The sequence below is a fragment of the Schistocerca americana genome, chromosome 1 (assembly GCF_021461395.2).
Source record: "Schistocerca americana isolate TAMUIC-IGC-003095 chromosome 1, iqSchAmer2.1, whole genome shotgun sequence".
Lineage (NCBI taxonomy): Eukaryota > Metazoa > Arthropoda > Insecta > Orthoptera > Acrididae > Schistocerca > Schistocerca americana.
Window position 1 is genome coordinate 193,303,657 of NC_060119.1, and position 18,665 is coordinate 193,322,321.

The 18,665-nt window shown below is 37.2% G+C and overlaps 1 protein-coding gene across 2 annotated transcripts in view; it reads right to left on the bottom strand.

Annotated features, from left to right (window-relative positions):
• Positions 1–1,373: 1,373 nt before the first annotated feature.
• LOC124593973 (lysosomal alpha-mannosidase-like) overlaps positions 1,374–18,665 on the bottom strand; it is a 169,764-nt gene continuing 152,472 nt past the window's right edge. For both annotated transcript variants that reach the window (XM_047132425.1, XM_047132357.1), the window contains exons 14-17: positions 14,522–14,792; positions 12,347–12,598; positions 8,878–9,027; positions 1,374–1,860 (exon numbers count right to left, since the gene is read on the bottom strand). In XM_047132425.1, the coding sequence (XP_046988381.1) occupies positions 1,609–1,860; positions 8,878–9,027; positions 12,347–12,598; positions 14,522–14,792 (925 nt within the window). In that variant the 3' untranslated portion in view covers positions 1,374–1,608. The remainder of the gene's footprint in view (positions 1,861–8,877; positions 9,028–12,346; positions 12,599–14,521; positions 14,793–18,665) is intronic.

Consider the following 18,665-nt stretch of genomic DNA (forward strand, 5'->3'; position numbering starts at 1 on the left):
GATGACAATGTCCAACTGTACGTGTGGAACTTGTTAACATCACAGCCCCAAGAATTTTATGAGACAGCCATTCACCGCCTTGTGTCACAGTGGGACAAGTGTCTCAACAGACAGGGTCAATACTTCTAACATACAGGTGGTTCCTGTAATGATACCTTTGGCACGTTTTTCTTTAACGCCCTTATATAAATCAAGCATGTTATCCTGGTGTGTATTTCCGCAGCAACAAATATTATTTTATTCATTGCTGTCATTTTCAGCAACTGTAGTATTTTTTCCACAATAAATTCTAGTCATCAGTAGCATATAAACTTTATTAAGCTTCACCAGTTTTGACAATTAGTCATCTTTAGAAGCTTAGTTTAGCAGATGTCAATATCTTCCTCATAGAAGGATAATGCTACGGTATGCTCAGAAATATACAATGTATGTGATAATTGTTAACACTGTTTGACAATTTAGAATAACTGAATCATATCACCATGGCATTTTTTTCCCCATGAACCTGCTAAACTAGGCTTCTGAAGATGACAAATTAATTTGTCAAAACCAGTAAAGCATAATAAAATTTATTTGCAATTTATATCTGAAACTGATACTGGAAAAAGATGTAAAAAATATGTTTTAAGAAAATTTTTTATAATATATATATGATGTTTCCCCTCATCAGAAAGCAGCAAGTATCATCCAGAACTTTACACAGTCCAGGTGTCCACTGTTATGATATCATATGAATCCTTACCCCATTTTCAAATTTTCGAAATCAGCAATTTCAAGCATGTTGGAATTGGTATATGTTTCACAAAAATGTGAGATGACCAGGTAAAAGCATGATAAACTTGGTATCTATCACTTTGCAAACAACTTGCAATGCATATCAAATTGAAAGATTTTTATGTGATATCAGATGAATGGTATAAATCATGTCTAAGGCCTCTGAAGAATTTCTAGAGTTAAAATGATATCCTTAATACTTAATCTATCAAAATAATCTTACTCCAAGATGCCTCATTGTGTAGATGGTATACACAGTCACAGAATGCACCACTGTTGATTAACTGTCTCTCTCTGTTTATATGTAATACAATGGGTGACAAGAAATCTCTTCTCTCTATAAAGGATATCCCTAATATACTAGACAACAGGAAATCTCTTTTGTATTAGTCACATGAGTATATGACAGCAATGTGCTTTTAAAATGTTCCCACGCTGTCATTTATTATAGTCAATATAAAGTTATGAACTTTTACTTTCTTATCCTACAAAAGTGGGCCACTGACAGACTTATGAAGTTTTGCACTAAGCAGTATGAGCTGCATATAATTTACAATAATCAGAGTATGTACCACTTTCACACAAAACAGAAAACGAGATTACAAAAAGATAGAAAACACTTTATTTACAAAAATGTATAACAGAGAAACTTAAAACACTTTTTCAACTACACAAACATAACAGTTAGCTAAAACTTAATAATATCTCCTTACCTAAAAATGGAAACCACAAATAGCACAATAATTGAGCACTTCTTTTGTTGTAGACTAAAATTTTAAACACCAGTGGCATAAATAATATCTGCCTCCGTATTACACACTATTGTCCTTGTTGTTAACTTCTTGATTTGATACCATAAAATTTCCCTTTCACTTCAATAATGAAGGTACGAATTTGCATTGGATTGAGTGTAATGGTGAGATCATCATCATCATAATAATAAGAGGATGAATGACGAGAGTAAGTATCACGATGAATATCATTTGATTCTACTCTCCATTTCAGACGTTTCGAATCAGACAGCCATTGATTTGCTCCAAGAGTTGTTTCACGAGCAGATTTAATCGAAAATGGAGCAAAGACATCCTGCAGAAAAACAAGGACATAGATTAGGCACAACAAATTATTGCTTCCATGTTTTATTAATTTACACAGTAAACTATAAAATGAGGAACACCCGCTACATATGTTTCAAAGCAGCAGTACATTAAGCTTAGTTTACACAAAAACATTTCCTTTACTATAAAAGTTCAGCTTGAGTGGGTGAGGATGAGAAACCACACATAAATCACTTAATTAGTTTAAGAATATTACAACAGGGGAAACATACATGGATCACCCATTTCATTTCGTGCATGGCATTTTAGTCATTCTGATGATTAACTTCTAATCATAACCAAATGCATAGGATGTGATAGTCTGAATCAAGAAGCTCAAATGTTAATGAATCCACTGGAATATCCTACAATGGTTATACAAGCATATTCAAATCAGCAACTAGTGCAAGAATGACGATAACTCACTGCGTTTAGGACAAGTATATCGAAACACAAAAAGAACATATGAAGAGCAAACAAGCTGCAATGATTAGAAGTGTGAAAATATACAACATAAAATCACTCTTTCTGATGGATTTTACTCTTTACAAAGTATTTCATTTCATTTTCATTTCACTTACTTTTCATTTCATTCGTACAGAAAAACACTTGATGATATGGTAACCAGAATATGTGATAAATGATTTTTTTTTTTTAACTGCACTGATGGACTCTTATAAGGTACACAATATCACATATCAAACAGTTGCTTGAGGAGAAAACAGATATTTCAGGAACAAAATATATAATTCAGGAATTTTGCAATAAAAGCTATCAAAAATTCAAATATGCATAAGAAATGGTAGTGATGTGTTCTTCTGGGTAGCACTGAATTCTCCTGTTAAATGTTGTAGGCTGTGACACTGGCCATCTGTATGGGAACCATACTATCACCCTTACACATGTCTTTGTTCAAGTTTCATACTTTGTACGAGTGAGATACAAAAATGTACAAGCAAAGAATTTAGCTCAATTGCTGTCAAAAATGAGTGAAAACCACATCCAAGTTGGCAATTATACCAGCAGCAATTTATAGTACATCTTGATGATATAGTCAGTGCTGTTGCTGTTGACAAAATCAATCTGAAGATGGAACTGATGCAACTCTCCATACCATCCTGTCAAACTCTTTTCAACTCTGCATAACTGTTGCACTCTTCATTTATCTGGATCTGTTTACTGTGTTCAAGTACTCATCTCCTTCTGAAATCCTAGTGACAGTGAAACTGAAAAATTTCTCAATAAGAGTCATGAATCAAGCTATTATATAAGTGATTATCTGTGCAGAATTTGACAGTTGGTCAAGTGATGACGGTTTGTCCCAAAACTATAATTTGACTGGTGAATGCAGTGATGTGCACAATAGCAAATTGGGTCCTGATGTTTGGAGAAGTGTGCATTACCTAGTGTGAATAACATTACAGAAAAAAATAGTTAACTATTCAAAGCATCCAGTCACCAGAAACAGTGCAATTTTTCCTTCTATTTTAAGTGGTCAACTTCTACAGACCATTGCAGACAAAACATATCAACATATTGTATCAAAACTTGCTTTTTCCACATTAAACAAGAATTCTATAAGGAATGACTGAAGAAATGAGACTGTAAATGAATTGAAAATATTTTCAGGAGGTGCTGCCCTACAGCTTATAAATATTTGACAAATGTCATGTTAATTGACTGACTATCCTCAGGTTCATAAAAGTATTTGCAGTATCATATTATGTGAAATATAAAAATCATTTCTGTAAATTGATAAAACCATGGATTAGACACTATTAACTTATAAATTATTTATTATAATATAAATAAATTGTGCTAGGTAGTGCACTTGTTAGTGCTATAATTGCAATTGCCGTCAATGTTGTGATATGGATCTGTTCACAACATTACCACCAATCACAGTTATAACACGAATGACTGCACTACCTAGCACAGTTTTACACACTGACTATTTAATTTATATTACAGTATGATTACAGGTTTTATCATCTGACATTAATGGTTTTATATTTTGCCAAACATGATGCAGCAGATATTTTTATGAACCTGAGGATGGTTAGTCAACTGAAACTGGTTCTGTAATCATCAAAAACTTTTTCAGCAGCTCGGGGTGGTAACATGGCATTTTTCAAATTGAAAATACATTTGAGACCAAGGCTGTTGATTCAAAGCCCCTATACCAGAAAGCTATTTATTGAGTTAATTACAATGTATTTTATTTGGATGTGTTTTCAGTTCATAGATTCATACAAATGTTTTGTATGTTATGTGTAAGCCCTCCATCAAAGACTCACATATTCCAAAGTTGCCCGAGTAAGGTACAAAATTCTTTACTGCACCTGAAGATAACATTCTTGTAATACTTTACTCGGAGCCATCACGTTACCACAGACAAAACCAGAGTATGTTCTCACAGATGCATCACCTTCAAAAAGTACAATCCATAAAACCAGCAAAATGGGGCGTGTGTATTTATGTTCTACCTAAGCTGACTCAGGTAATACACTATTACAGCAGCCCTACCACCAGTGTGCTGATGAGACCAGACCTTTAATTGAAAACTCAAATAATTTTTAATTTGTCCAATGAATTATTGTAGAATTCATATGGCTCATGTTTCCACATGTTCATAGATAGGTTCTATACATGTAATATTCTACATATCAGTGCAGCAAAATATGAGACCAGTGCTGACGCTGAGCACTTGCCACAATGTTGATAAACAAAAAGTACATTACAAAGAGCAACTACTACGTAACATTAAGGTTTGGTCTAAAAATCACTGCAGCAGTAGAGAAAAGCATTCTTCTGATTCCTTGAGGTGCCTGTGGTAAACAATTTTAGACTGTCTTCACTTAAAACTTCCGGGCTGATAGGCCGTGGTCGAAGTATAAAACTCTCTCCTGACGTTTCGTCTCCGACTGCGGGAGACGAAACGTCAGGAGAGAGTTTTATACTTCGACCACGGCCTATCAGCCCGGAAGTTTTAAGTGAAGACAATACCGACCGTGAAAGCTTACATTGTATGATCAATTTTAGACTGTATAATAAATGACAAAAAAACAAGGTAGTTAAAATAGTGTTCACACCTTCAGCACAGGAATAAAATTAACTAAGATACTTGTTCCCAAAGTTCAAAGGAGCATGCCAGAACTAAGTGGTCATCTATCATTTACAGACACTGAAGAATGGCTAAGAAGCTGGAAACACTTTGTTACTGTTTCCCTAACAAGAAGAGAGAAGACTGTGTCGAATGAAGTGATTGCATGGCACCAAGCGGATCAGGTGAAAAACTGTTTTACTGCCAGACACACACACACAAAATCCAGAACTTCATCCTAACAGTTTCTGAGATGTATCATACTTTGCAGGAACATACTAATGATGAATCTTGATCAATATTGTATTTTTTTTTTAAATCATGAATCAAAAGAAACTTGTTAGTGTGCATATGTGTATATGTGGATGGCTTTGTTTCATATGGACTGCTGGGTGCCACCAGGAGCAATACAACAGGTTAGTAAAGAATTAACGCACCTAAATTTGCACACACAACTGACTTTTCTTATAAATTTAATAAAGAGTCAGCTTCCTGCACCAAGTATTGTATCAACTCTACAATGATCTACAAAACTGATTTTGCAGGTAGTTAAGAATAAAACAACACACTAAATCATGTGACAAATGCTGCAGTGTTTCTTTTTTCCCTCGAGCTGTATTTATATGGTGTGAAAATATATAAATGCAATTAAGTTAAAATTAGTATCCATTTCCCAAACTTTGTGTAATGATGATGCTTAAGAACAATACTAACTGTTTTTGTCGAAGTAGAGATCAGTCCCAAGTTAACAGTGACATGATCAAATGCAGATACAGCTGAATCATTGCAAAATGAAACAATGAATGTTCATGACCAAAATAATGTAAATAGCAATGTATTCTCAAACTAAGACCTTGAAAAATCATTACATATCTATCTAAATGACATCAATCTTCTTGTTAATATTTGAACAGAAAGTTAGGAATGAACTGGATATGTTTTTTATACCAAGAAGCATGAGTAAACAATGCCATCAAGAATCATAATAATATGCTATATTAAATAACATATAAGAATAAAACAATTAAACTTGGCTGGGATCTAACTGCAATTAGCATTAATTAAATCAACTGAAGTCACCACACTTTAAACTGCATGTAAGAAAAAAGTATATCCTACCAATATTAATTAATTTTAGATTAAAAATTTAGATTTCCTTACGTTAACTGCTTCAAAAAGCAATTCAAATAAATGTTGATCAATATGGGCAAATTTAATAGTATGAAAAAAAGTTACGATAATTTTTATGGCCCCATTGCATTTTCAGTAATCTATGTAGTACTATCCTTTCAAACAATGGAAAATCGAGGATGGAATGTAACACCACCTCCAGTAACTCTCCACAGTTCCCGTTCCTTTACCACACGGTACCCTGCTTGTCACTACTGATACCACTTCCCTGTACACTAATATTCCTAATGCCCATGGCCTTACTGCTATTGAACACTAAATTTCCCAACGCCCCAAAGATTCCAAACCAACAACCACCTTCCTAGTTGCCATGACCAACTACATCATCAACCACAATTATTTCTCCTTTAGAGGCATTACCTACAAACAAATCTGGGGTATGGCTATGGGCACCCACACGGCGCCATTCTATGCCAACCTATTCATGGGCCATCTAGAGGAATCCTTCCTAAAAACTCAGAATCCTAAACCCCTCACATGGTTCAGATTCACTGATGACATCTTTGTTTTATGGATTGAAGGTGAGAACACCCTATCCACATTCCTCCAGAACCTCAACAACTTCGCCCCCATTTGCTTCACTTGGTCCTACTCAACCCACCAAGCCACCATCCAAGATGTTGACCTCCACCTCAAAGATGGCTTCATCAATACCTTCATCCATATCAAATATACGAACCACCAGCACTACCTCACCTTCGACAGCTGCCAGCCATTCCATACCAAAAAATACCTTCCGTACAGTCTAGCCATCCATGGTCATTGCATCTGCTGTGATGAGTACTCCCTCTCAAAATATACCGAAGGTCTCACTGAAGCCTTCACTGACCATAATTACCCTTCCAACCCTTTACAGAAACAAATCTCCCTTGCCTCATCTTTCCAGCCTCCCACCACCTCCCAAAGCCACAGAGGAGCATCCTCCTCATAACTCAGAACCACCTAGGACTGGAGCAACTGAACTACAATTTTGGTAAACATTTTTGGAAACAGCGATCAATAGAGTATTATATTTTAACTAAAGTTCAGTCTTGATCACAACACTTATGTCTCAATAACATAGATGGCCGGTTTCGGTTATATTTATATAACCATTTTCAGACCCATGGCTTCCTTGGAAGATGGTAGGCAGAGTTGACTTCATAGCAGCTGAGGAGAGCTCCACCTACCATCCTCCAAGGAAGCCATGGGTCTGAAGATGGTTATATAAATATAACCGAAACCGGTCACCTATGTTATTGAGACGTAAGTGTTGTGATCAAGACTGAACTTTAGTTAAAATATAACTGAATTACATTCTCTGCCAGCATTTTGATTACCTCTCATCGTGTCCTGAAATGAGAAATGTCCTGCTCACTATCCTTCCAACCCCTCCCACAGTGGTATTCTGCCGTCCACCAAACCTACACAATATACACATCAATCCTTACACAACCCTTGCTCCCAATCCCTTACCTCATGGCTCATACCCCTGTAATAGACCTAGATGTAAGACCTGTCCTATACATCCTTCCACCACCCTCTACTCCAGTCAAGTCACTATAATCAACTATCCCAACAAAGGCAGGACTACCTGTGAAACCAGTCAAATAGTCTACTAGCTAGGCTGCAATCACAGTGCTGCATTCTACGTAGGCACGACAACCAACACGCTGTTTATCCACATGAATGGCCACAGATAAACTGTGGCCAAGAAACAAGTGGACCACTCTGTTTTTGAACACGCTGTCAAACAAAATATCCTTCATTTCAATGACGGCTTCACAACCTGTGCCATATGGATCCCTCCCACCAACACCAGCTTTTCTGAACTGTGCAGGTGGGTACTTTCCCTGTGATACATCCTACATTCCCATAACCCTCCTGGCCTCAACCTCCGTTAGCCACTGTCCTCACCCATCCAGCCCCTTCCCTGTTCCCATAGTCCACAGCTCGTGGTCGTGCGATAGCGTTCTCACTTCCCGCGCCCGAGTTCCCGGGTTCGATTCCCGGCGGGGTCAGGGATTTTCTCTGCCTCGTGATGACTGGGTGTTGTGTGTTGTCCTTAGGTTAGTTAGGTTTAAGTAGTTCTAAGTTCTAGGAGACTGATGACCATAGATGTTAAGTCCCATAGTGCTCAGAGCCATTTGAACCTGTTCCCATTCCAGCACTACACAGTCGCCATTACACCACCATACCCAGTATTTTCATTTCTCTCTTTTATTTCTCTCCTTTTCCATTACTTCCTCCCCCTCCCCCCCCCCCCCTCCCTCCCTGCACACAGCTCTCGTATAACCTGCAGCCTGCAGCACTTCACTGTCCACCACCCCCACCATACTATCCCTCCCCCTCCCCGTCCCCGTCCCAGCCTCCTCCTTACCCCCATCCTGTCGCCACTCTCATCATGCACTCGTGCTACTGCTCGCAGTGTGTTTTCAGCTGCCTGAGACTGCAGTTGTGTGTGTGAGCTGCATTTGCATATGAGTGCGTGTGCGTGCATGTGTGAGTATATGTGTGGCTATTGTTGATGAAGGCCAATGGCCGAAAGCTTTAATTGTCAGAGTATTTTTGTTGTGCCTATCTGCGACTGAGCATCTCCACTATATGTTAGTACTATCCTTTGCCATTCAAAGTGTGCACATAAAGAAATAATATTAGAAATACATCAGAAAACTGATTCCAGCAACAACACATCGAAAACTAACAGGTTGCATAATTTCCTCATAAAATTACCTTAAGATTGATGGTAACTGGTTTTGACAAATCAGGGTCATCAGTTTTTTCCAGAATGTGTTCAATACGCAAAAGCAATGCTGTACCCTTCCACTGTTCCAGTGTAAGTATTTGCACATTCGGTGGCAAGCTCTTCTTCAGTCCAGAATACTGAAACAGATTTAAAGATGATGACGATTAAAAATGTAAACGTACATTAACCTTATGCCACATTTGTTTCCACAGTAACAGTCATTAAGGTGCGACCTCACTCAAAGGTACTCTAGGCCCCAGGCTCACTTTGGGCCAACTTGCATTTGGACAACATCATGACATTGTACAGGCATAGATTGTTCTACTGTTGTTGCTATGCTAAAACCTAAAATATCTGATTTTTTAAGAAGTTAAATAAATTTAACACTTTAATGTAAAATCCTGTGTTATCTAGTTTTTAGTTACTTCAACAGAAATTTAAAATCCCATATATACTTGTGCAACTTGAAAAGAGACCTTTGAAAAAATTAAACTCCGCTTATATCCACTTCAGCACTAACAGTCACTACAGAACATCTGGTACTACATTTGTATCCTGGCTGTCATGTTTTGGTTGAGGTGGTTGCCACCAGAAATTGTCTTTACTGTGTGCAGCTTTGGACACTCGACAACAAAAAGCAGGCTTTCAGACACACTCCTACATTGTTGTATAGGCAACACTTTCAAAAACAGATAGCTATAGTGATTCTGAATTTGACACTGAATTTCACAGCTTAGAAAATTAAGAAGAATGTGATATTATTTCATTAGAGACTGAAATTGGTGACAGTTCATCAGTTGAGCAACAAGTGCTCGTCAGTGTTACAAGATAAATACATCCACTGTGCTTGAACCAGCTCTCAAGGAGTTATGTTCTCAGGAAATCTTTGTGAAATACATGGATAGGCTATGTTGAAACTAAAAAATAACTTCAAGTTTCATGATATTTTAGTCAAAGTCCAGTGTATGAGTATACTCGGGATTTTATTATTCGTGATCTTCAAAATTTTTTAATTCATTATTTTGAGCTTCAAGAGCCTTCTTTATATGTCCCAGAAGTAGACAACATTGCATCAGAACTACCAATAGCACTGGGAGAGCCAGCCACAACAAAAATCTTCCGTCTGGTGTGCAAGATTTATGAGACATGCAAAGCAGCCTCAGATATCAAAAAGAATGTAATAACTGGGTAGTTACATGAGTAACTGAATGAGTCTCAGTGATTGTTTTTGCTCTTTAAGCATAGAAAAGACCAAGAATCATGCTAAAAGACAAAACATTTAATACTGTATTTTCTACATAAGCAAAGGAACACAATTTATTTAATTTAATAGTTTAAGTTTCATTCATATAATGACACTTAATGCAACAAAAAACTTTTTGGTAACAGAATGATATAATTAAGACATTCATATTGTTCTCATTTATAATGCAACAATAATTCACCTCACCCATTCCCCACAAGAAACACCAAAATTTTATTGTGAAAAGGAATACATGGGAAACAAGATGGTATAGAAGATAAATGCATTAAACTAATATTTTACTAACAAAAAAATTGCTAGTAACAGAATGACACTTAATAGTAATGGAATGACACTTTCACTTGAAAATTATCAGTTTTATTATGCACTGCTGATTGAGTAGGGAAAATGGTACTTAGTGCAGCTACTTTCTCTACAATTTGGTCTTTTTCTCTTCCTTTCAGGGAAATGTAAATATCTTTTCATTTGCATCATTCTTTCTAAGATATTAAATTTCGTAACTATCTTAAACATAAATCAGCAACCCCACAAAAAATCTTTATCTGTTTCTTCCAGCAGAGGAAACCAGAGCAAAATCCCCTTCATGCAAGGCCGTATGATTGATCAGATCCTGTGAATTTTGTTTGGCTGAAGATCGCTTTTGAAATTGTGCACAAACCTCTGGGGAGATAGCGAGTAATGCTGGTACTCAATAGTATATGGAGCGAAAGGTGTAACAGCACAGATGGTTTCGGTCTGCTCTATTGGAACTATTCCAATCCACATTTGATCCAATTCCTCCCTATTCTCTGCAATTTGCAAGGCAGAGATATAAAAAATGTTTATGCCTTGACATCTTTCACATGCCATTTTTGCAAAGTCCTCAGCACCAGGTAGTTTGCGTTTCCCAACTTTGCAGATATTCCCGACTGCACACTATCTCGACTGTCATGTTTTGGTTGAGGTGGTTGCCACCAGAAATTGTCTTTACTGTGTGCAGCTTTGGACACTCGACAACAAAAAGCAGACACCTTGCCGTGTGATATGGCACAGAAGTCTCGTAAAATATTTATTCCATAGCATTCTCTGAAAAATGTCAACTTGGCAAACAAGAAATGCTTCTTAAATTGACTGGCTGCACCATTATTCATGCATGTGACAGATTCTACCTCTGGGTTCGTGGATATAATGTGCTCAACAATCTTACTTAGGAAAGCATGCACTGAATATTTATTATGATCAAGTGCATCACTAACAATAGTACAAGAATATCCATTTTTTGTGAGTCCCAAACACATGCTGTAAACAAAATGATTTGTGGTTTTGGCCAATGGGTGCTCTGGACTTCATTCTGCAGTTGAACAGTATAATTTTCTGCGAAATCTACTTGCACCAGGATGCCCTTGTTTGCAGAATTCTTTTTGTTTTCAAAAAAATTTTGATTGTTGTCTTTTAATAAATGTATGTTGTAAGAATTGGGGTAGCATGTTTCAAAGAGCATCAAGATTCTGACCTGCAGTACCATGAATCTCTTTCAGAGTGAATCACTGGTTCACTGTTACAAATCATAGAGGGAGACCAACAGATGAATACACTAACCAGATTCAGAAGGATGTAGGTTGCAGTAGTTATTTGAAGATGAAGAGGCTTGCACAGGATACAGTAGCATGGGGAGCTGCAGCAAATCAGTCTTTGAACTAAAGACCATAACAACATGCAAAATTTGGAAAAAAAGAAAAAAAAAGAAGTTATGTTTAAGGGTTAAAAATCTAATTGCACCATTTCTGTTGTTGTCTCCAACAAAAAGAGAACAACTGTTGTACAGAAAATTATGGTAAAAACACAGTCTAATTTCCAAAACATGTCACTAAGGAATAAAAACAGTGACTACCTCAAACTGGTTATGATGTTCATGACAATGGTTTTTTTTAAACAATATAAAGATCATGGTCCTGTCCCCTTATATCAATGAATGGCAGTGACACACATAGTATTGGAGTTATTTTTTACGCTTCCCCTTTCCCATTTTTCCTCCTCATTATCAAAACTAACCATAATGTTAGGATGAGTATTAACTATAAAGAAAGTCAACAAGCTGAAGAAATGAAATTTAGATAGTAGAAAGTACTGTCCAATATTTATAACTGGTTATAAATCAGTCCTAATTTTTATATGTTAAAACAGATGTTCAAATGGAAAGAAGGTAGATGTACCTCCATCTTGTATGTCTCTTGCCACTGCTCAAAACAAATATCATCTGCTGGAGCAAGGAATATCCAGGGAGCTAACACTTTCTGTTGGATTAGCATTCGCTCTTGAGCAGCCAAAGAAATGTTCTTAAATGTCTTTATGGCACCTCCTACAATGTAGTGTTGTCCTCTTGCAATGAGGCCTTTGCCATATGCAGTTTCATTCAGTGCTTCACCCACACCAAATGCATCATCGTGGAGTAGTCGACGATGCACCTAATGGAAAGAAAAGTAACAAAGTTATTCTTCCATGAATTGAAACCTATTGTATTACAGTCAGAATATGAAAATAGTTTACCACAACACTTTCAATATTATGTTTTTCTGCTGATATTATTATCAAGTTCAATTACACTTACAAAATTTTAGCTTTAACCTGTTAGAGATTATAATCTTACACAAAAAACATGAATAAAGAGAAAAAATACTGCATTTTCCCTACACAAACATAAAAATCTTTACTATTTTCAATATTATGAATAGGATAGTAGTCAATGTCAGTAAAATGAAAATGCCTGTACACTGAAAGGACAGTCTGTGTATGTGCGGATGGATACGTGTGTGTGTGTGTGTGCGCGCGAGTGTATACCTGTAATTTTTTCCCTCCTAGGGTAAGTCTTTCCGCTCCCGATATTGGAATGACTTCTTACCCTCTCCCTTAAAATCCACATCCTTTCGTCTTTCCCTCTCCTTCCCTCTTTCCTGATGAAGCAACCTTGGGTTGCGAAAGCTTGAAATTTGTGTGTGTGTTTTTTATTGTGTCTATCTACCAACCTTTCTCATTCGGTAAGTTACAGCATCTTTGTTTTTATATATATAATTTTTTTTTTTTTTTTTTTTTTTTTTTTCAAACGCATCTCACACACACGACTTCAGTCTCGGGCAAGTGTAGTCACTCAGAGCAAGAGTACCAATGGTAGGAGTGGCAACTGGGTGGTGGTAAAGGGGAGGCTGGGGCATGGAGAAGGATAGTAGGGTAACAGTGGCAGACAGTGCAGTGCTGCTGGGGAGCACACAGGGACGAGGTGGATAGAGGGTAGGGCAGCTATGTGCAGTCAGGAGGTTAGATCGAGGGCAGGGGAGAGGTGGGGAAGGGTGGGGTAGCAGAAAAGGAGAGAAGTAAAAATACTGGTGCAATGGTGGAATGCGGGCCAGATAGTGCTGGAATGGGAACAGAGATGCTGGATGGGTGAGGACAATGACTAATGAAGGTTGAGGCCAGTAGGGTTACGGGAACACAGGATATATTGCAGGGAAAATTCCCACCTGCGTAATTCAGAAAAGCTGGTGTTGTTGGGACCGAAACATATGGCACAGGCTGTGAAGCAGTCATTGAAATGAAGGATGTCATGTTTGGCAGTATGCTCAGCAACAAGATGGTCCACTTATTTCTTGGCCACAGTTTGTCAGTGGCCATTTATGTGGTTGTCATGTCCACATAGAATGCAGCATAGTGGTTGTAGCTTAGCTTGCTGATTACATGCGTAGTTTCACAGGTAGCCCTGCCTTTGATGGGATAGGTGATGCTTGTGACCGGATTGGAGTAGGTGGTGGTGTGAGGATGTGTGGGGCTGGTCTTACATACACATCTATAGGTCTATATACTCATCCATCCCTACACAACTCCTGCTTCCAACCCCATACCTCATGACTTATGCACCTGTAATAGACCTAGATGTAAGACCTGTCCCATACATCCTCCCACACTATCCACTCCCGTCCAGTCACAAACATCACCTATTCCACAAAGGCAGGGCTACCTGTGCAACCAGTCATGTGATCTACAAGCTAAACTGCAACAACTGTGTTGCATTTTATGTGAGCATGACAACCAACAAGCTGTCTGTCCGTATGAATGGCCACTGACAAACTGTGGCCCAAGAAACAAGTGGACCACCCTGTTGCTGAGCACGCTGCCAAACATGACATCCTTCAAAGTATTGTTACATTCAATCCTGGATTTTCCATTGTTTCATTTCTTGTGAGAAAGATATAACACTGGAGGTCATTTTAATTATTCAAAATATTTCTATACCAAAGCAGAGTAGTCTAATCATTCTTCACCACATCTTAACTTTTACGGACATCAAGCTGTTATACTTTACACATTATTAACTTTTTAGGAATAAATCATATTACCATTAGTTCTATCTCTCCATCCTTTATACTAGATCCTCCTTGAGCTCTGTCAGGTATGACTGCCAACTCTGCATCCTTGTCCCGTATGAGAATTCTTGTTGTCACAGGGTAGTAATTTCCTGCAATTGGTTCAGCATTGCTGAGATTCCAAGTGGGTCGGTAATTACGCTTACGCCATAGGAGTTCTCTGCCATTTGAGTCAGTATAAAATACGCCCCGATTTTGAATTGAGGAACTAAACTTGGTAATTACTTCTTTGCCAATATTATCCCTGAAATTAAGGTAAGTACTACTTAACATTTTGTGCACAAGAGCAATTTTACTTCCTACAGGATATAAAAACGATTAAAGCATGGTAGGTACAAAAATTTAACTGAGTATCAAAAGAGTTTAACAATTTTCTATGCAGATTAAAGGTATACAGAGTGTCTCAGCTTGCACAGATATTCAAATAGTTTTCATTATTTAAAGAGAAAAACAACCACAGTCTAAACACACTACGTAGGGCTACCAACAATTTTTGGATGTGGAAAAGGAGGTAAAAGTTACAAATTTGACAAAAAGTGCCTAAAAGTGGCTAACTTTATTAAGGATGTGACAACATCTATTTCAAAAACAACATTATTGATTTAAACAAAATACTCTACCAAAAACGACACTTAAAAACAAAATTAACTGTTTGCATATAAGAAAAAAATAATTTCTTTAACCTTTATTCTAATGTCTGTCAAAATTGACTTGCTTCAAATATGTTTTACCTTTTTATTCTTGTATAAAGAGAAAAAAATTCAATATACCACATAGATACTGATAGGAAATGAATGATTTTGGACATGATTTGGCCACTGATTCCTGTAATTAGATAATTTGTCTACAGTTTACAAACTTTCTAACATTACTAATAAATATGATAATATACGTATTTAAAGTAAGATAAGATTAAAAATTAGCATGTAACTGCACAGAAAATTACATTGGAGTAATTAACACTTAATTCTTTGATTTTTTTGTTAAAAATGGTGTCATACAAACACATTTACTTTCATCACTTTTACACTAGAGAGCATCTTTAATCTTGTTTCCGATTCTGAGCTACTTTCTGGACCTGCAGAGCACCTGTCAACATAGCCTGGGCAAGTCTTGCATTTTAAAAGTCTTTCTTATATACGGCAACCATAAGTCTCATTAGTTTCATAGGCCAGCTTATTAGGTGCCATAACTCTTTTCTATTAATGCCTTTTTCGTTTTTGTTTAAGTATTGCTTCCAGTGATGAAATCCCCTTTTTCTCAAATGTAAGTTTTTGACGACTTCTTGCTGACCTGCTCTTCGTTCCTCTTCATATTTTTGTCTTTTCTTTTCTTCCTTCTTTCTTCTTCTGGACAGTTGTGGCATTTCTTATAACAGTGCACCAAAGAAAGCAAGTATATCTGTAAGATATCTTGTTGATGCAGAAAACCTTTCAATCTCAGCATTCCTGGGAGACAGAGCCAAAGCTGCTTTCACCACATTACATGACTGTGGACATTTTAATTCTCCTGTCATACTTTTCCTACCAATAAACTGGTTCCAATAACTGACAATTGCAGTTTGTGTTGTATTTGAATTTTTTCTGGTTTCCAACAGGAGAAGTTTCCATTCACCTACTGGTTGACCATAATCAATATCCAGCAGTAATGCTTTTGCAGTGCTTCCAAAATCATTGAAACTTTCTGGTCATGTTCTGTTACATGGTTGAAGACACTGGAACTGCTCCACATTCCTTGAACCTGCTGTGTTGTCTTTAAGATGAACATATTTACATGCATCAGTACAATATTTCTTAACAAGCATCTAGGACTGAAGCCCATCCTTTTCAAATAGCTTATGGTAAACTGCTGTAACAAAATCATCACAAAACAGTCTTGTTAAGGCAGAAAATTGGAGTCTTGTGAAATATCATCTGACATTTCACAAGTCTTCAATGCCAGTGATTCACAATGTCTTCCTAGCAACACTTCAACAAGTCTCTTTATTTCACTGTGAAGCAAATGTATCAATGGCTCCTATTTCCGAAATGCTCCAGTGAACTGGGTAAAAATGCGTGCATTGTATTTGAGGTGAATACTACAAGCCTACATCATTAAGTATATTTTTTCTTACACGATAAACTTGTTCGTTAAGCAGTCTCATTACTTTTTAACATTGGGGTTATCACTCCCAGATTTAAGAGTTTATACAATGAAAGGTTTGCTGAAACTAATGTGCTTATAAGTTTACCAACAATATCCTCAGATGTTTTACCAATGAAAAATGTCAGTAAATGATGGCTCACAATTTTATTCTGAGATGCTGACCAATAATGAACCACCATTTCTAACTTCTCTGTACCAGCATTCTTTGTTGTTTCACCAAAAACAGTGATTAATACACATTATTAATGTCATTCAGCAGCTCCTCCTTAAAATACAATTCTAGGGCTTTAGTCAGAATGTGCTAGAATTTAGTTCTATTCAAACTGAGGCCTTGTGGAACAGCTTCAGGAAACAGACTCAAGAAGATCACAAATGCCTTGACAGGCAGCAGCTCAAAATTTGAACAAAAGCTTTTTAAACACATACAGTATTAGTACAGCAATACTGATGCTGTCTTTGACATTATGTAACTTTGCTGTTTCAAAAGACTGTGATGAACTGCCACTTTTCACAGAGGTTGCTGAGCTCCACGATGCAGATTCAATATGGAAGCTATGGTGGTGCCATTTTTATACAAAATAACTGTTTGTGTCTCGATGTCATGTATCTGCATAAACAGGTCAAAAGGTGGTCAAATACAAGTTGTCTGTAGATAGTAACATGCAGATAAGTATGAAGGATCTTGTTAATGACAATGAACCCCTTGAGTGTAAGGTTGCAAAAGGCCAATGATGTTAAAGAAGGCATTCAATGGCCCACACATTGTCTGACTTGAAAACTACAATATTGGTTGCTAATGGCAGCAGAGGGGTGTGACTGGAGGTATCTAGTGGTGAGCACAGCATGAGGCTATAAAGCGTAGTTGAAATGCTTAGTCGACAAGTAACTGGCAACGGTACTACAGTGTAAGTGGTGTTGATACAAAGCAGAGCAATGACAATGACAAATGTTGTATTATATGTGCCACAACAGTTGTTGAAGTTGACATTTTGTCAGAATGGAACCCAAGGAATTTCGCACAGTGAGGAAGAAGTGGCATATAAGATATTAGAGTTTCAGCAGTGTGAGTCAGTGGAATGTGTGGTCTCATATGTTCAACCTTGCGGGCAATTGCTTGAGGAGTACAGTGATCGCCACCTGTGTTTAGCAAGCGAGTGATGCAGAAACATGTGTCAAGCCATGCAGTTCATTATCTTTCTTGGATAGGGAGCCACAAAGGCCATCTCTAATTAAATGTAGTAAAGGACAATCACTCGCCACAGAGTGGGCACTAAGCATAATTATGTACACGGAAAATCATCCACAGCGCAGCAGAAAAACAATTATGAACAGATTTCAAATAAGTCTGCAGCATTACGACCATGTAGTGCATAAGAAAAATTGTGGATATTCAAGGGACAACAAGGCACACTTATGAAAATTGGTGTTTGCATGTTTCAAGGATGCTTGATACAATTTATAGGATGTGCATGACAGTGACTTATGATGTTATGCACATCCAATTGCACACAACATAGATCACAGTGATTTCAAGGGAAGCAATGGACAGCTGCAGAACTTCAAACAGTGCAACAGAATTGGAAGATGTAAGATAACAAAATTTTAAACAAAGCGTCAACCTGACGATGCACAATAAACTGGTGAACCAGACCGAAAATTTGGCGACAAGAGAAACAAACTTATCCCATCATTCAGTAATGAATTTGTTTTCAAATCTGATCAATTGAGATTTGAAAAGGGAATGCGTTTGAAAGTAATCCTGGAAATTCATGGCATTAAAAGAGTTGCATCAAGATCAACTAACATCAATGCCTTAATACATTTGTATACAGTTATGTTGGCTGTTAATCTGGATGGTAGACTTGCTGGAAAGTTATTTATTGTGCTGGGAGAAGTTGGAGGTGCTCTGCCTCCTATGATTCTTTCTCCCGTGCATGATATTGCAAAGGTAGTAGAAAATATTTATGTGAGT